Source organism: Brienomyrus brachyistius, chromosome 3 (assembly GCF_023856365.1).
Source record: "Brienomyrus brachyistius isolate T26 chromosome 3, BBRACH_0.4, whole genome shotgun sequence".
Classification (NCBI taxonomy): Eukaryota; Metazoa; Chordata; class Actinopteri; order Osteoglossiformes; family Mormyridae; genus Brienomyrus; species Brienomyrus brachyistius.
The window spans coordinates 4,483,050-4,499,667 of NC_064535.1; the positions used below are offsets into that span (position 1 = coordinate 4,483,050).

Genomic DNA, 16,618 nt, shown 5'->3' on the forward strand with positions numbered 1-16,618 from the left:
GAGGAGGAAAGCTCAACCACCAGTGGAGCTGGCACAGAAAACACGGATGATGCTGGCTGTAACTTTGACAACTTACGGGCATTTTACACACTGTCTCACAGAGACTCTGACGGTAAAAACCTAACCTTTCTGTGCAAGCTTTGTCCACCTGCGCTGAAAAAACAAGTTAGAACATCAATGACCTCATTTTCCAATTTGAAAAGACACGTTGAGTTGAAGCATTCGTCCAGCGTGAAAGCATATACGCAAGCCCTTCAAGGTCATAGGGGGAAGGGCAAAACCCCCAGCCAAAGTCCCCAAACGACTCAAGTCACACTGCCTGCTGCCTTCAGGGGTATAATCTCCCAGCAACAGGTAGACAGATTAATAATAGACTACATTGTTGGAGATTTACAGCCACTGAGTAAGGTTGAAAAACCCTCCTTCATAAAACTAGTAACTGGTTTGCAACCAGGCAGACATGTGCCCTCAAGAAGACAGGTGCAGGGACTACTGAATAAGGAATTCATTGAGGTTATCAGTAATTTAAAAGCTGAACTTGCTGAGCTTGACTTTGTATGCACAACAGCTGACTGCTGGTCAGCTGTCAACAAAGGATTCATGGGCATCACAATTCATTGGCTTGATAAAAATGATGTGTCACTCAGGAGATCAGCAGCCCTTGCTCTGTGGAATAGGGTGAAAAGGAGTGCGAAAGCCTCAGATTTTGTTGAGGAAAAGCTAAAGATTGGCTTTGTCACTCCGAACGACACACGTTGGAATTCTATGTTCCTCTCAATGCAGCGCCTGGCTCACATAGCCACCTTGACTCCCCAGACCAGCAATCTAACAGTGCCATTGGATGCCACTCCTGAGTATGACAGACTCCTTCTGCACACCATCTGTGATGAGTTTGGGCTTCGTCGATTCACTCCAGAGGAAATAGACTTCAACAAGTTTGTGAGTGTGATGGGTCCCTTGGCATGTGCTCTGAACATCCTTCAGGGGGAAAAAAACACATTCCTCGGCTACCTGGCTCCTACCATTGTGCAATTGAAAAATGATTTGGATGGTCTGTTGGATGAGAGTTCACCGTTGTCTATCTCTTTAGTTAAGGACAGAGTCACACCACCGAGCAGGAACTGGATCAAGATCAAGATTTTATTAATTATTTCAGAAATGAATGGGCAACGTATTTGGATAACAGTGATCTAGCAGAAGTCTCACCATGTGTCAAATGATAAGCATGGCCGTCTGACTCGGAAGGCAGGACACTGGGGCTGAATGGCTGTTTGCTGCCAGTACTGGCGCTGAATGTCATCCTCTGGGTATTTTTGTAAAATTCTGGAGAACTTGATTGCAAATCCCTAAATATGCCCTGTAAAATCCTGATGTTTGTATCTTTTCATTGTTATATTCCTATCTCACCTCCATTAAATCTTATAATAGTATAAAAACAAAATATTTTATGTAAATGCAGGCAAAATGCAGTAAAAGCACAATCATTCATAAATAAAAACAAGCAAATTTATACTTGTTTAAGGCTAAATATTAATAGTCTTACCAGAAAAAACACTCGGGGTCTTGGATAAAAAGCTTTTCACTGTTCGAAAAGAATTCCATTTTTTTAATCTTGCATTTGTGTTACTACATCCTCGAGCTGAAGAATGAAAAGTTGAGATTTTTTGTCAGCCAGTTTACTCTTGAAACACTTCTGATGTCCTAATAAATGGGCAGTTTATTTAGCATTTCTCAAACGTACTGAAGCACACAATTCATATTCTTGTCTTGGTTCTGTTGCAGTGCCTTACCTTTCTGTAGACAGGCATATTGGGAGATTCATCTGAAGCACCACTGTTGCTCTGGCCAAAAGTGTTTGTGCGTGCCATAGTGAAATATGCTGAATAGCTCTGCTACTGTCAAACACTCTGGAATTTATGGCTCTGTGTCCTGAAAGAGAATTCACTGACTTTAATGCAGTTTCATTATTGTTATTGCCACTACAAATATTAGAGCTTTATCAAATGCATTATGGTGATGAGGTGATTATTATGGATGATGCTCCCTGTAACAATAACAGCAGTAACAACAACAAAAGTCATCATCATCATTATTAATATCATTTATTTATTTATTGCCCCATGGATAAGCTAGTGGAAGAGGTGGATGGAACAATTGTTTATTATTATTAATAATTATGAAGCTTATGTATATATCTTTTTCATCAGTTACAAAAATGATGGCTAGATTCTCAAATCAAATAATCTTAGACCGCCATCTAGTGGACATATTAAGATATGCCCAGGGGCAAGTTCTACATGAAGTAGTTAAAAAAAAACTACTGAAAAAAGTATTTCCCAATGCTGCAGTCAGAACCATAATTATTTGGACAGAGACAAAGTTTTTCAATTTTTTAAGTTCCGTACATTACCACAATACATTTTAAAAGAAACAACAAAGAAACATCTCGTGGCCAAAAGTAGGTACTGCAATTTCGGGAAGAAATCATTTAATTGTTTTAAAACTGAAGTATTCAAATTTTGCCACAAGACGGCAATATAAAGAGTACGAAAAAAATGAAATTGCAATACCTACATTTGAGTTTGACTTAGTCCAATGTATTTTTAATACAAATAATTACCACACAAAGCTGATAGTACACCGTGGGAAAATAATTTTAATATTTTCTTGCTCCCATCTCGTGGCCAAAAGTAGGTACTGCAATTTCTGCATCTACCCAACTGTATCTCATTTCTTCCTGTTCTATGCTATATGTATGTATATACATACACACGATGATAGATAGATAGATAGATAGATAGATAGATAGATAGATAGATAGATAGATAGATAGATAGATAGATAATCCTCGGTCACATATTTGTGCTTTTTTGGGTCTGTAATGTTCAGATTAATTAATAGTTTTTGCCTCCACATTTGCCTCTCCTCTCTGATCCTGCTCATCTCAGTAAAACTAAGTATTTTCCTCACCATATCAGTAGAATATGTAATGCAGTTATATTAGTATAAGTGTCTTTTTGCAAAATGTATAATAAAGAATTGCGACAGATGCACAGCCCCACAGAGCTTGTCATTTTTCTTAAAACACAGACTGCATCTCAGCACGGTGTCGCACCTAAGGGGACAAAGGAATTCCTTCCTCAATCAGTCTTGTTAGTAAATGATTCCATGCTCCTGCATTAAATATTAGCAGTCTACCCTGACCTGATTCCGACATCTCCTCTTCTGATTGCCCGTGGATAAGCAGTTATGGAAGACTGATCAATCGGCGTGGGGTCGTCAGATCCAGTAGATGCACTGAGAGTAGATTTGACTGTGCATCCTTCATAAGAAACTTCTCTTCCTTCGAATCAGAGGAGTGGGCCCAGTACTCGAACTAAACCATTATATCGGGTTAATAACCCTGTCCTGGGTTATTCCCTGATTTGTAGCTTCCAGGATTAGGCTCTGGGTCCTGCATAGGAGGAGTGGATATAGAAGATGGATGGATGGTCTACTGCTATGGCCACCTGCAGCTTTGCAGTCACCCATTAATCCAGTCACTACTGAAGTGTCACAAACACATCACTGCTCCCTCTGCAAATACTGATTCATACAAGCTCTTGGGACGCAGAATTACACGGATGTCCAGGCCTGGTGTGACCATCACAAGTTTTTTTAGCGTGACTTTGTGTCTCCTTCCCGTGTCCCTTAGTGTCACAGCAGAAAGTCACAGTGTCCGTCTGCAGACATAGATCACACCTGTGCCTGCACAGCTGGAGGGCACGTACAGTGCACCTTGGGGGCCTGGTGCTGTAAACATATCACCTTTAGAGAAGAAGGATATAGACCAAAAAAGGAAGAAACCCTTCAACGATGAGAAACAGGGAAGAGCCAGGCTGGAGTTTGCAAAAAACGTGTATTTTACACAGGCTCATACCCATAACCCATAACCAAAAACAAATTACCACAGTGCTTACAATGGTTATTACCATAATACACTAACATAATGCATAATTGTACCATTTCGCCTTAACATTGATAGGTTCAGCTATACCCACAACAATACATTACATTAGCAACAATTCGTATTAGAGGGAATGATTGGACGGGAAATAAACGCAAAAATCTTTCCGAGGTATACAACGGAACACTCGTCAGCGATAATTATAACAGTACCCAAGCTAGGTCACGTTAACCTACCCGCGCAATTAAGTAAACTAAATTAGTACAGCGGCACTTATCACTTATAATCAATAAACTTAGTACTTACATTCGTCAGTGACGCATACATAAAAACCAGGGACTGTATTTACTGCCAGGAACAACTAAACTAACCATACATAAACTGCAGCTCGCCGACATGCTGCCAATTCCTTCAGGCTCTCCCGCGCGCTCTCGTCTCGCATGCACCCACAGTCCTTTGCACATGCGAAGATGGGATTCAGAGGGACCTACCATTTGCAACTGAACAGTGCAGCATTAAAACAGCTCAAAATCCATCCATCCATCCATCTTCCAAACCGCTCATCCAACTGGGTCGCGGGACAGCTCAAAATAAGGGGCAAAAATACAGGCAATAAGATTAATCCAAAATGGATTTTTCTCCTACTTACTGAAATACTCAGTTCTGTAAAAGTTCTCTTCCACTCATGAAAACACATGAAAAACACTGCATTCCATCCATCCATCCATCCATCCATCCATTTTCTGAATCCATTTGTCCAATACAGGGGTGTGTGTGTCCAGAATCTATCCAGAAAGCTCTGCCTACAATGCAGGGACAGTACAGACGCTGCTAAACCTTACCAAATGTTTTATCTCACCTCCATTAAATGTACCCAAACACTGATACCCAACCCCATACCCCTCCTTGCTGTGACCCATCACCTGGCGGCTGGTTCTTTGGTTAAAAACTGGCCTCCACTACCATTGCTAATTAGAATCATCTCACTTACGTATATAAAAGTTGTGAAGAGCCAACAGGATTCAAAGCCTCTTACACCTCAGGATGAATCGGAAGTCATCGGTCACGTGATATTGCATAAACTTAGCAAGCCCCGATTCCCAGCTTGAAGTCGCTGGGCCACACTTTGAGGAGGCGATCTCCAGAATCTGGGTATTAACTGTCTCATCACTAAGTTCAGCACCTTTCACAATATAGCACAGCATGGCCACGGTCAGAAAATGTGAGCCTGTCCTCCTCCTGAGTAAAGTAAAGCTCACTACGCTCTGTGAGCACAGGAACGGCCCGGCAATGTTTGGTAGGTTTCTGCATTGTTTGCAAGTACAGAATATTATCTGCGCCTAAACTAATTAAGGTAAATATGGAAATTCATACAATATATGCTGCAGAATATGAGCTGAATAAAGCATATTGAAAATGCAAAGAATTAAAAAAAATTGAACCACTGACCAAATATGGCACCTACAGCTGTTTTTCAAATAGAATTCTAGAACAGATTGTTACCGTGACAACACTGATGTCATCATTCTGAAGGTATAAATTGAGCTGTAGGCACCAGTACCACTTCAAAACAAACTAGACATTGACGGTGACGCATCTCAAGATGAAGTGGTGTTTCCTTAACTGTATTAGGCCGCCAGCGGTACTAAACGACGCTGGGGAAGGTACAGAAACAGAGGAGGAAAGAAAAGGGAAGGACAAAGGAGGAAAGAAAAATAAATCCTGGCTGAAGAAGTATTTTGCAAAAAAACGGAAAGGAAGAAAGGCAATGGAGGAGAGACAGGCAGTGGTGGTGGAGGAGGAGGAGAGCCAGGCAGTGGTGGTGGAGGAGGAGGAGAGCCAGGCAGTGGTGGTGGTGGTGGTGGAGGAAAGCCAGGCAGTGATGGTGGAGGAGGAGGAGAGCCAGGCAGTGATGGTGGTGGTGGTGGAGGAAAGCCAGGCAGTGATGGTGGAGGAGGAGGAGAGCCAGGCAGTGATGGTGGAGGAGGAGGAGAGCCAGGCAGTGGTGGTGGTGGTGGAGGAGAGCCAGGCAGTGATGGTGGAGGAGGAGGAGGAGAGCCAGGCAGTGATGGTGGAGGAGGAGGAGGAGAGCCAGGCAGTGGTGGTGGAGGAGGAGGAGAGCCAGGCAGTGGTGGTGGAGGAGGAGGAGAGCCAGGCAGTGGTGATGGTGGAGGAGGATAGCCAGGTGTTGGAGGAAGAGAGCCAGGCAATGGCGGAGGAGTGCAAGGCAATAGAGGAGGAGTGCAAGGGATTGGTGGAGGAGTTCAATGGATTGTTGGAGGAGTGCAGGGCAATGATGGAGAAGAGAAAGGCAATGATGGAGGAGGAGAGCAAGGCAATGATGGAGGAGGAGAGAAAGGCAATGATGGAGGAGTACAAGGCGATGGAGGAGGGGTACAAGGCAATGGAGGAGAAGTACAAGGGATTGGTGGAGGAGAAGTACAAGGGATTGGTGGAGGAGAGCAAGGCAATGGAGGAGGAGGAGAGAAAGGCAATGGCGGCGGAGAGCCAGGCAATGGCAGAGAAGTGTAAGGCAATGGCGGAGAAGTGTAAGGCAATGGCAGAGGAGAGCCAGGCAATGGCGGAGGAGTGCAAGGGATTGTTGGAAGAGAGCAAGGCAATGGAGGAGGAGGAGAGCAAGGCTTTGACTTTGACAATGGAGGAGGAGTGCAAGGGATTGGAGGAGGAGTACAAGGCAAGGAAGAAAATGATGCAAGATGAGGAAGCCAGTAATGGACGAGACAGTCAATATGTTCTATGTTCAATCAGTACTACTTAACTATGTATATACTTGTAAATAAAGCATTTAAAACGAAGAAGAGACAGGTGTTTTCAATTGAATGTGAGTAGGTGATGTTAAATGTCAGGAATATTCCAAATGTCTATTACGCGTTGCCGATAGGGGCCATATGGTTTGGGTGATAAGGGTTGCCTTTAAACGTTAATAGAATGAAAATACGTTACATGTATTTACGTTGTAATTTTAATTACGTTTTTAAGGAATAAAACATAACGGGATGAATGTAAGGTACACGTCCAGCGGGGACCCGTCCGGCCGCAGCCATGTGTTAGGAGTAGGCACAAGCGCCACGGCGTATTTTAAAAGAAAGCACCAAAATGTTTACAACTTTAGCGGTATTTATCAGTGTTAGGTTGAAGAAAGCATTTGAACAGCAAACCTTTAGAAGAAATAGGCCAGAAGGCGAAATGACCGAGTCCCAGAGTTCGGCCATAATCGGCAGGTCTGTGAACGCGGTCCAAATGATAGACACCAGCGGAGCGCCTATTTCAAATAAAAAACGTTATGGTTATAGGGGTTTAAGTAATGAAGCATTTTTCTGCCAATGTGAATAATAAAGTAAAACGCTCTAAGCATTTCAACAAGAATCAAGGAATAACGCGGTAAATTCTTGTTTAAGTGAGCGCGTGCGCTTTCCTCTCTGGCTCGCTCTCATGTAGCGCATGCGCGTAGAGCCACATGGTATTTTCTTCAAAGAGCCGACACTCTTGCGTTAATTTATTTAAACAAGAATTAACTGGGTTATTCCTTGATTCTTTTTTTTTCTTTTAAAATACCGCTAAAGTTTCTTTAGAACATGTCGGTGCTTTCTTGTGGTGCCCAAAGCACAGAATACCCACACTGCTCTCTGACCACGCTGCCTCCTGGTAAGGGCAGTAGGAACCCCTAATGTTCCTTCTGTAACGTGGCTAAGTTCGAACCCTCCCCGCAAAGGGACAATAACAAAGAGGCACGTAAAAATAAAATCCAATCCACTTTATTACAAATATCTAAAATCAATCAATTAAGAATGAAGAAAATACAGCTCAACTCTAGTGAGTTAGTGTGACGGCTATGCTGTAACAACGCGAGACCTCGACGAGAATCACGGCAATATTGAACATGGCGGTGCGCAGTTGACTGCACAAATTTTATCAATCGGATTCTTCTTACGCCAATTTATCTCTAGACAACCTTAAAGTTAATCAAATAAATTTTAGTTGTATCCGTAAAAAAAAAAAAAAAAAAAAAACTTTAGCATCCTGGAGCACAGTGAAATTCTGAACAGTTTAGAAAAATTTCTAGATGAGTGCTTCGACAGAATTGCTATGGGGAAATCAGCAGTGTTGTGCATGAACGAGTTCAAAAGAACGCGTTCATTGAACACGTTCATATTTCAGTGAACTTTGAACTGAACGCAACTTATTAGTAAATCAAGAACTTGAACGTGAATTTTATGTGTGATGAACGGCGTAGACGTCGTTCACTGTTAGAATGCAATTAAACATCGGGATTTATTTTCACCTGATGAGTCGAGTGACAAGGTCGACTCACACATTTAAACAGCATGTTGCGTTGTCACTCAAGCACTAGCGAAGGGCTCCTCCGCTCTAAAAATAAAATGCACAGGCTGACTCTCGCTCAGCGCTTGTGTGCAGTGCATCTTGGGTAATGTAGTGTGAAGCCAAGGACAGTCGAATCTAATGTCTTTAGCTTCACACTACGTTTCCCATAATGCACACATACACACATCTCAAAGGGCACAGCCTTGGCAACGCATGAGCGCGAAGCGAACTGCTGCAGCAGTAACCATGGCAAGCGCAGAGGAGGAAAGCTCAACCACCAGTGGAGCTGGCACAGAAAACACGGATGATGCTGGCTGTAACTTTGACAACTTACGGGCATTTTACACACTGTCTCACAGAGACTCTGACGGTAAAAACCTAACCTTTCTGTGCAAGCTTTGTCCACCTGCGCTGAAAAAACAAGTTAGAACATCAATGACCTCATTTTCCAATTTGAAAAGACACGTTGAGTTGAAGCATTCGTCCAGCGTGAAAGCATATACGCAAGCCCTTCAAGGTCATAGGGGGAAGGGCAAAACCCCCAGCCAAAGTCCCCAAACGACTCAAGTCACACTGCCTGCTGCCTTCAGGGGTATAATCTCCCAGCAACAGGTAGACAGATTAATAATAGACTACATTGTTGGAGATTTACAGCCACTGAGTAAGGTTGAAAAACCCTCCTTCATAAAACTAGTAACTGGTTTGCAACCAGGCAGACATGTGCCCTCAAGAAGACAGGTGCAGGGACTACTGAATAAGGAATTCATTGAGGTTATCAGTAATTTAAAAGCTGAACTTGCTGAGCTTGACTTTGTATGCACAACAGCTGACTGCTGGTCAGCTGTCAACAAAGGATTCATGGGCATCACAATTCATTGGCTTGATAAAAATGATGTGTCACTCAGGAGATCAGCAGCCCTTGCTCTGTGGAATAGGGTGAAAAGGAGTGCGAAAGCCTCAGATTTTGTTGAGGAAAAGCTAAAGATTGGCTTTGTCACTCCGAACGACACACGTTGGAATTCTATGTTCCTCTCAATGCAGCGCCTGGCTCACATAGCCACCTTGACTCCCCAGACCAGCAATCTAACAGTGCCATTGGATGCCACTCCTGAGTATGACAGACTCCTTCTGCACACCATCTGTGATGAGTTTGGGCTTCGTCGATTCACTCCAGAGGAAATAGACTTCAACAAGTTTGTGAGTGTGATGGGTCCCTTGGCATGTGCTCTGAACATCCTTCAGGGGGAAAAAAACACATTCCTCGGCTACCTGGCTCCTACCATTGTGCAATTGAAAAATGATTTGGATGGTCTGTTGGATGAGAGTTCACCGTTGTCTATCTCTTTAGTTAAGGACAGAGTCACACCACCGAGCAGGAACTGGATCAAGATCAAGATTTTATTAATTATTTCAGAAATGAATGGGCAACGTATTTGGATAACAGTGATCTAGCAGAAGTCTCACCATGTGTCAAATGATAAGCATGGCCGTCTGACTCGGAAGGCAGGACACTGGGGCTGAATGGCTGTTTGCTGCCAGTACTGGCGCTGAATGTCATCCTCTGGGTATTTTTGTAAAATTCTGGAGAACTTGATTGCAAATCCCTAAATATGCCCTGTAAAATCCTGATGTTTGTATCTTTTCATTGTTATATTCCTATCTCACCTCCATTAAATCTTATAATAGTATAAAAACAAAATATTTTATGTAAATGCAGGCAAAATGCAGTAAAAGCACAATCATTCATAAATAAAAACAAGCAAATTTATACTTGTTTAAGGCTAAATATTAATAGTCTTACCAGAAAAAACACTCGGGGTATTGGATAAAAAGCTTTTCACTGTTCGAAAAGAATTCCATTTTTTTAATCTTGCATTTGTGTTACTACATCCTCGAGCTGAAGAATGAAAAGTTGAGATTTTTTGTCAGCCAGTTTACTCTTGAAACACTTCTGATGTCCTAATAAATGGGCAGTTTATTTAGCATTTCTCAAACGTACTGAAGCACACAATTCATATTCTTGTCTTGGTTCTGTTGCAGTGCCTTACCTTTCTGTAGACAGGCATATTGGGAGATTCATCTGAAGCACCACTGTTGCTCTGTGTCCTGAAAGAGAATTCACTGACTTTAATGCAGTTTCATTATTGTTATTGCCACTACAAATATTAGAGCTTTATCAAATGCATTATGGTGATGAGGTGATTATTATGGATGATGCTCCCTGTAACAATAACAGCAGTAACAACAACAAAAGTCATCATCATCATTATTAATATCATTTATTTATTTATTGCCCCATGGATAAGCTAGTGGAAGAGGTGGATGGAACAATTGTTTATTATTATTAATAATTATGAAGCTTATGTATATATCTTTTTCATCAGTTACAAAAATGATGGCTAGATTCTCAAATCAAATAATCTTAGACCGCCATCTAGTGGACATATTAAGATATGCCCAGGGGCAAGTTCTACATGAAGTAGTTAAAAAAAAACTACTGAAAAAAGTATTTCCCAATGCTGCAGTCAGAACCATAATTATTTGGACAGAGACAAAGTTTTTCAATTTTTTAAGTTCCGTACATTACCACAATACATTTTAAAAGAAACAACAAAGAAACATCTCGTGGCCAAAAGTAGGTACTGCAATTTCGGGAAGAAATCATTTAATTGTTTTAAAACTGAAGTATTCAAATTTTGCCACAAGACGGCAATATAAAGAGTACGAAAAAAATGAAATTGCAATACCTACATTTGAGTTTGACTTGGTCCAATGTATTTTTAATACAAATAATTACCACACAAAGCTGATAGTACACCGTGGGAAAATAATTTTAATATTTTCTTGCTCCCATCTCGTGGCCAAAAGTAGGTACTGCAATTTCTGCATCTACCCAACTGTATCTCATTTCTTCCTGTTCTATGCTATATGTATGTATATACATACACACGATGATAGATAGATAGATAGATAATCCTCGGTCACATATTTGTGCTTTTTTGGGTCTGTAATGTTCAGATTAATTAATAGTTTTTGCCTCCACATTTGCCTCTCCTCTCTGATCCTGCTCATCTCAGTAAAACTAAGTATTTTCCTCACCATATCAGTAGAATATGTAATGCAGTTATATTAGTATAAGTGTCTTTTTGCAAAATGTATAATAAAGAATTGCGACAGATGCACAGCCCCACAGAGCTTGTCATTTTTCTTAAAACACAGACTGCATCTCAGCACGGTGTCGCACCTAAGGGGACAAAGGAATTCCTTCCTCAATCAGTCTTGTTAGTAAATGATTCCATGCTCCTGCATTAAATATTAGCAGTCTACCCTGACCTGATTCCGACATCTCCTCTTCTGATTGCCCGTGGATAAGCAGTTATGGAAGACTGATCAATCGGCGTGGGGTCGTCAGATCCAGTAGATGCACTGAGAGTAGATTTGACTGTGTGCATCCTTCATAAGAAACTTCTCTTCCTTCGAATCAGAGGAGTGGGCCCAGTACTCGAACTAAACCATTATATCGGGTTAATAACCCTGTCCTGGGTTATTCCCTGATTTGTAGCTTCCAGGATTAGGCTCTGGGTCCTGCATAGGAGGAGTGGATATAGAAGATGGATGGATGGTCTACTGCTATGGCCACCTGCAGCTTTGCAGTCACCCATTAATCCAGTCACTACTGAAGTGTCACAAACACATCACTGCTCCCTCTGCAAATACTGATTCATACAAGCTCTTGGGACGCAGAATTACACGGATGTCCAGGCCTGGTGTGACCATCACAAGTTTTTTTAGCGTGACTTTGTGTCTCCTTCCCGTGTCCCTTAGTGTCACAGCAGAAAGTCACAGTGTCCGTCTGCAGACATAGATCACACCTGTGCCTGCACAGCTGGAGGGCACGTACAGTGCACCTTGGGGGCCTGGTGCTGTAAACATATCACCTTTAGAGAAGAAGGATATAGACCAAAAAAGGAAGAAACCCTTCAACGATGAGAAACAGGGAAGAGCCAGGCTGGAGTTTGCAAAAAACGTGTATTTTACACAGGCTCATACCCATAACCCATAACCAAAAACAAATTACCACAGTGCTTACAATGGTTATTACCATAATACACTAACATAATGCATAATTGTACCATTTCGCCTTAACATTGATAGGTTCAGCTATACCCACAACAATACATTACATTAGCAACAATTCGTATTAGAGGGAATGATTGGACGGGAAATAAACGCAAAAATCTTTCCGAGGTATACAACGGAACACTCGTCAGCGATAATTATAACAGTACCCAAGCTAGGTCACGTTAACCTACCCGCGCAATTAAGTAAACTAAATTAGTACAGCGGCACTTATCACTTATAATCAATAAACTTAGTACTTACATTCGTCAGTGACGCATACATAAAAACCAGGGACTGTATTTACTGCCAGGAACAACTAAACTAACCATACATAAACTGCAGCTCGCCGACATGCTGCCAATTCCTTCAGGCTCTCCCGCGCGCTCTCGTCTCGCATGCACCCACAGTCCTTTGCACATGCGAAGATGGGATTCAGAGGGACCTACCATTTGCAACTGAACAGTGCAGCATTAAAACAGCTCAAAATCCATCCATCCATCCATCTTCCAAACCGCTCATCCAACTGGGTCGCGGGACAGCTCAAAATAAGGGGCAAAAATACAGGCAATAAGATTAATCCAAAATGGATTTTTCTCCTACTTACTGAAATACTCAGTTCTGTAAAAGTTCTCTTCCACTCATGAAAACACATGAAAAACACTGCATTCCATCCATCCATCCATCCATTTTCTGAATCCATTTGTCCAATACAGGGGTGTGTGTGTCCAGAATCTATCCAGAAAGCTCTGCCTACAATGCAGGGACAGTACAGACGCTGCTAAACCTTACCAAATGTTTTATCTCACCTCCATTAAATGTACCCAAACACTGATACCCAACCCCATACCCCTCCTTGCTGTGACCCATCACCTGGCGGCTGGTTCTTTGGTTAAAAACTGGCCTCCACTACCATTGCTAATTAGAATCATCTCACTTACGTATATAAAAGTTGTGAAGAGCCAACAGGATTCAAAGCCTCTTACACCTCAGGATGAATCGGAAGTCATCGGTCACGTGATATTGCATAAACTTAGCAAGCCCCGATTCCCAGCTTGAAGTCGCTGGGCCACACTTTGAGGAGGCGATCTCCAGAATCTGGGTATTAACTGTCTCATCACTAAGTTCAGCACCTTTCACAATATAGCACAGCATGGCCACGGTCAGAAAATGTGAGCCTGTCCTCCTCCTGAGTAAAGTAAAGCTCACTACGCTCTGTGAGCACAGGAACGGCCCGGCAATGTTTGGTAGGTTTCTGCATTGTTTGCAAGTACAGAATATTATCTGCGCCTAAACTAATTAAGGTAAATATGGAAATTCATACAATATATGCTGCAGAATATGAGCTGAATAAAGCATATTGAAAATGCAAAGAATTAAAAAAAATTGAACCACTGACCAAATATGGCACCTACAGCTGTTTTTCAAATAGAATTCTAGAACAGATTGTTACCGTGACAACACTGATGTCATCATTCTGAAGGTATAAATTGAGCTGTAGGCACCAGTACCACTTCAAAACAAACTAGACATTGACGGTGACGCATCTCAAGATGAAGTGGTGTTTCCTTAACTGTATTAGGCCGCCAGCGGTACTAAACGACGCTGGGGAAGGTACAGAAACAGAGGAGGAAAGAAAAGGGAAGGACAAAGGAGGAAAGAAAAATAAATCCTGGCTGAAGAAGTATTTTGCAAAAAAACGGAAAGGAAGAAAGGCAATGGAGGAGAGACAGGCAGTGGTGGTGGAGGAGGAGGAGAGCCAGGCAGTGGTGGTGGAGGAGGAGGAGAGCCAGGCAGTGGTGGTGGTGGTGGTGGAGGAAAGCCAGGCAGTGATGGTGGAGGAGGAGGAGAGCCAGGCAGTGATGGTGGTGGTGGTGGAGGAAAGCCAGGCAGTGATGGTGGAGGAGGAGGAGAGCCAGGCAGTGATGGTGGAGGAGGAGGAGAGCCAGGCAGTGGTGGTGGTGGTGGAGGAGAGCCAGGCAGTGATGGTGGAGGAGGAGGAGGAGAGCCAGGCAGTGATGGTGGAGGAGGAGGAGGAGAGCCAGGCAGTGGTGGTGGAGGAGGAGGAGAGCCAGGCAGTGGTGGTGGAGGAGGAGGAGAGCCAGGCAGTGGTGATGGTGGAGGAGGATAGCCAGGTGTTGGAGGAAGAGAGCCAGGCAATGGCGGAGGAGTGCAAGGCAATAGAGGAGGAGTGCAAGGGATTGGTGGAGGAGTTCAATGGATTGTTGGAGGAGTGCAGGGCAATGATGGAGAAGAGAAAGGCAATGATGGAGGAGGAGAGCAAGGCAATGATGGAGGAGGAGAGAAAGGCAATGATGGAGGAGTACAAGGCGATGGAGGAGGGGTACAAGGCAATGGAGGAGAAGTACAAGGGATTGGTGGAGGAGAAGTACAAGGGATTGGTGGAGGAGAGCAAGGCAATGGAGGAGGAGGAGAGAAAGGCAATGGCGGCGGAGAGCCAGGCAATGGCAGAGAAGTGTAAGGCAATGGCGGAGAAGTGTAAGGCAATGGCAGAGGAGAGCCAGGCAATGGCGGAGGAGTGCAAGGGATTGTTGGAAGAGAGCAAGGCAATGGAGGAGGAGGAGAGCAAGGCTTTGACTTTGACAATGGAGGAGGAGTGCAAGGGATTGGAGGAGGAGTACAAGGCAAGGAAGAAAATGATGCAAGATGAGGAAGCCAGTAATGGACGAGACAGTCAATATGTTCTATGTTCAATCAGTACTACTTAACTATGTATATACTTGTAAATAAAGCATTTAAAACGAAGAAGAGACAGGTGTTTTCAATTGAATGTGAGTAGGTGATGTTAAATGTCAGGAATATTCCAAATGTCTATTACGCGTTGCCGATAGGGGCCATATGGTTTGGGTGATAAGGGTTGCCTTTAAACGTTAATAGAATGAAAATACGTTACATGTATTTACGTTGTAATTTTAATTACGTTTTTAAGGAATAAAACATAACGGGATGAATGTAAGGTACACGTCCAGCGGGGACCCGTCCGGCCGCAGCCATGTGTTAGGAGTAGGCACAAGCGCCACGGCGTATTTTAAAAGAAAGCACCAAAATGTTTACAACTTTAGCGGTATTTATCAGTGTTAGGTTGAAGAAAGCATTTGAACAGCAAACCTTTAGAAGAAATAGGCCAGAAGGCGAAATGACCGAGTCCCAGAGTTCGGCCATAATCGGCAGGTCTGTGAACGCGGTCCAAATGATAGACACCAGCGGAGCGCCTATTTCAAATAAAAAACGTTATGGTTATAGGGGTTTAAGTAATGAAGCATTTTTCTGCCAATGTGAATAATAAAGTAAAACGCTCTAAGCATTTCAACAAGAATCAAGGAATAACGCGGTAAATTCTTGTTTAAGTGAGCGCGTGCGCTTTCCTCTCTGGCTCGCTCTCATGTAGCGCATGCGCGTAGAGCCACATGGTATTTTCTTCAAAGAGCCGACACTCTTGCGTTAATTTATTTAAACAAGAATTAACTGGGTTATTCCTTGATTCTTTTTTTTTCTTTTAAAATACCGCTAAAGTTTCTTTAGAACATGTCGGTGCTTTCTTGTGGTGCCCAAAGCACAGAATACCCACACTGCTCTCTGACCACGCTGCCTCCTGGTAAGGGCAGTAGGAACCCCTAATGTTCCTTCTGTAACGTGGCTAAGTTCGAACCCTCCCCGCAAAGGGACAATAACAAAGAGGCACGTAAAAATAAAATCCAATCCACTTTATTACAAATATCTAAAATCAATCAATTAAGAATGAAGAAAATACAGCTCAACTCTAGTGAGTTAGTGTGACGGCTATGCTGTAACAACGCGAGACCTCGACGAGAATCACGGCAATATTGAACATGGCGGTGCGCAGTTGACTGCACAAATTTTATCAATCGGATTCTTCTTACGCCAATTTATCTCTAGACAACCTTAAAGTTAATCAAATAAATTTTAGTTGTATCCGTAAAAAAAAAAAAAAAAAAAAACTTTAGCATCCTGGAGCACAGTGAAATTCTGAACAGTTTAGAAAAATTTCTAGATGAGTGCTTCGACAGAATTGCTATGGGGAAATCAGCAGTGTTGTGCATGAACGAGTTCAAAAGAACGCGTTCATTGAACACGTTCATATTTCAGTGAACTTTGAACTGAACGCAACTTATTAGTAAATCAAGAACTTGAACGTGAATTTTATGTGTGATGAACGGCGTAGACGTC

General features: G+C 42.7%; 2 protein-coding genes across 13 annotated transcripts in view; one reads left to right on the forward strand and one right to left on the reverse strand.

The window, feature by feature from the left end:
* LOC125738091 (solute carrier family 22 member 7-like) overlaps nucleotides 1-16,618 on the reverse strand; it is a 187,250-nt gene that overhangs the window by 91,577 nt on the left and 79,055 nt on the right. The window contains exon 11 of one of the 12 annotated variants that reach the window (XR_007396710.1): nucleotides 1,788-1,929. The exons of the other annotated variants lie outside the window; for them this stretch is intronic. The gene's annotated coding sequence lies outside the window, so the exon portion shown is untranslated. Of the gene's footprint in view, nucleotides 1-1,787; nucleotides 1,930-16,618 lie in introns of those variants that run through there. 12 annotated transcript variants of the gene reach the window in all.
* LOC125738092 (involucrin-like) overlaps nucleotides 13,983-16,618 on the forward strand; it is a 60,395-nt gene continuing 57,759 nt past the window's right edge. The window contains exon 1 of the mRNA XM_049006682.1: nucleotides 13,983-14,373. Within this exon, the coding sequence (XP_048862639.1) occupies nucleotides 14,128-14,373 (246 nt within the window). The 5' untranslated portion in view covers nucleotides 13,983-14,127. The remainder of the gene's footprint in view (nucleotides 14,374-16,618) is intronic.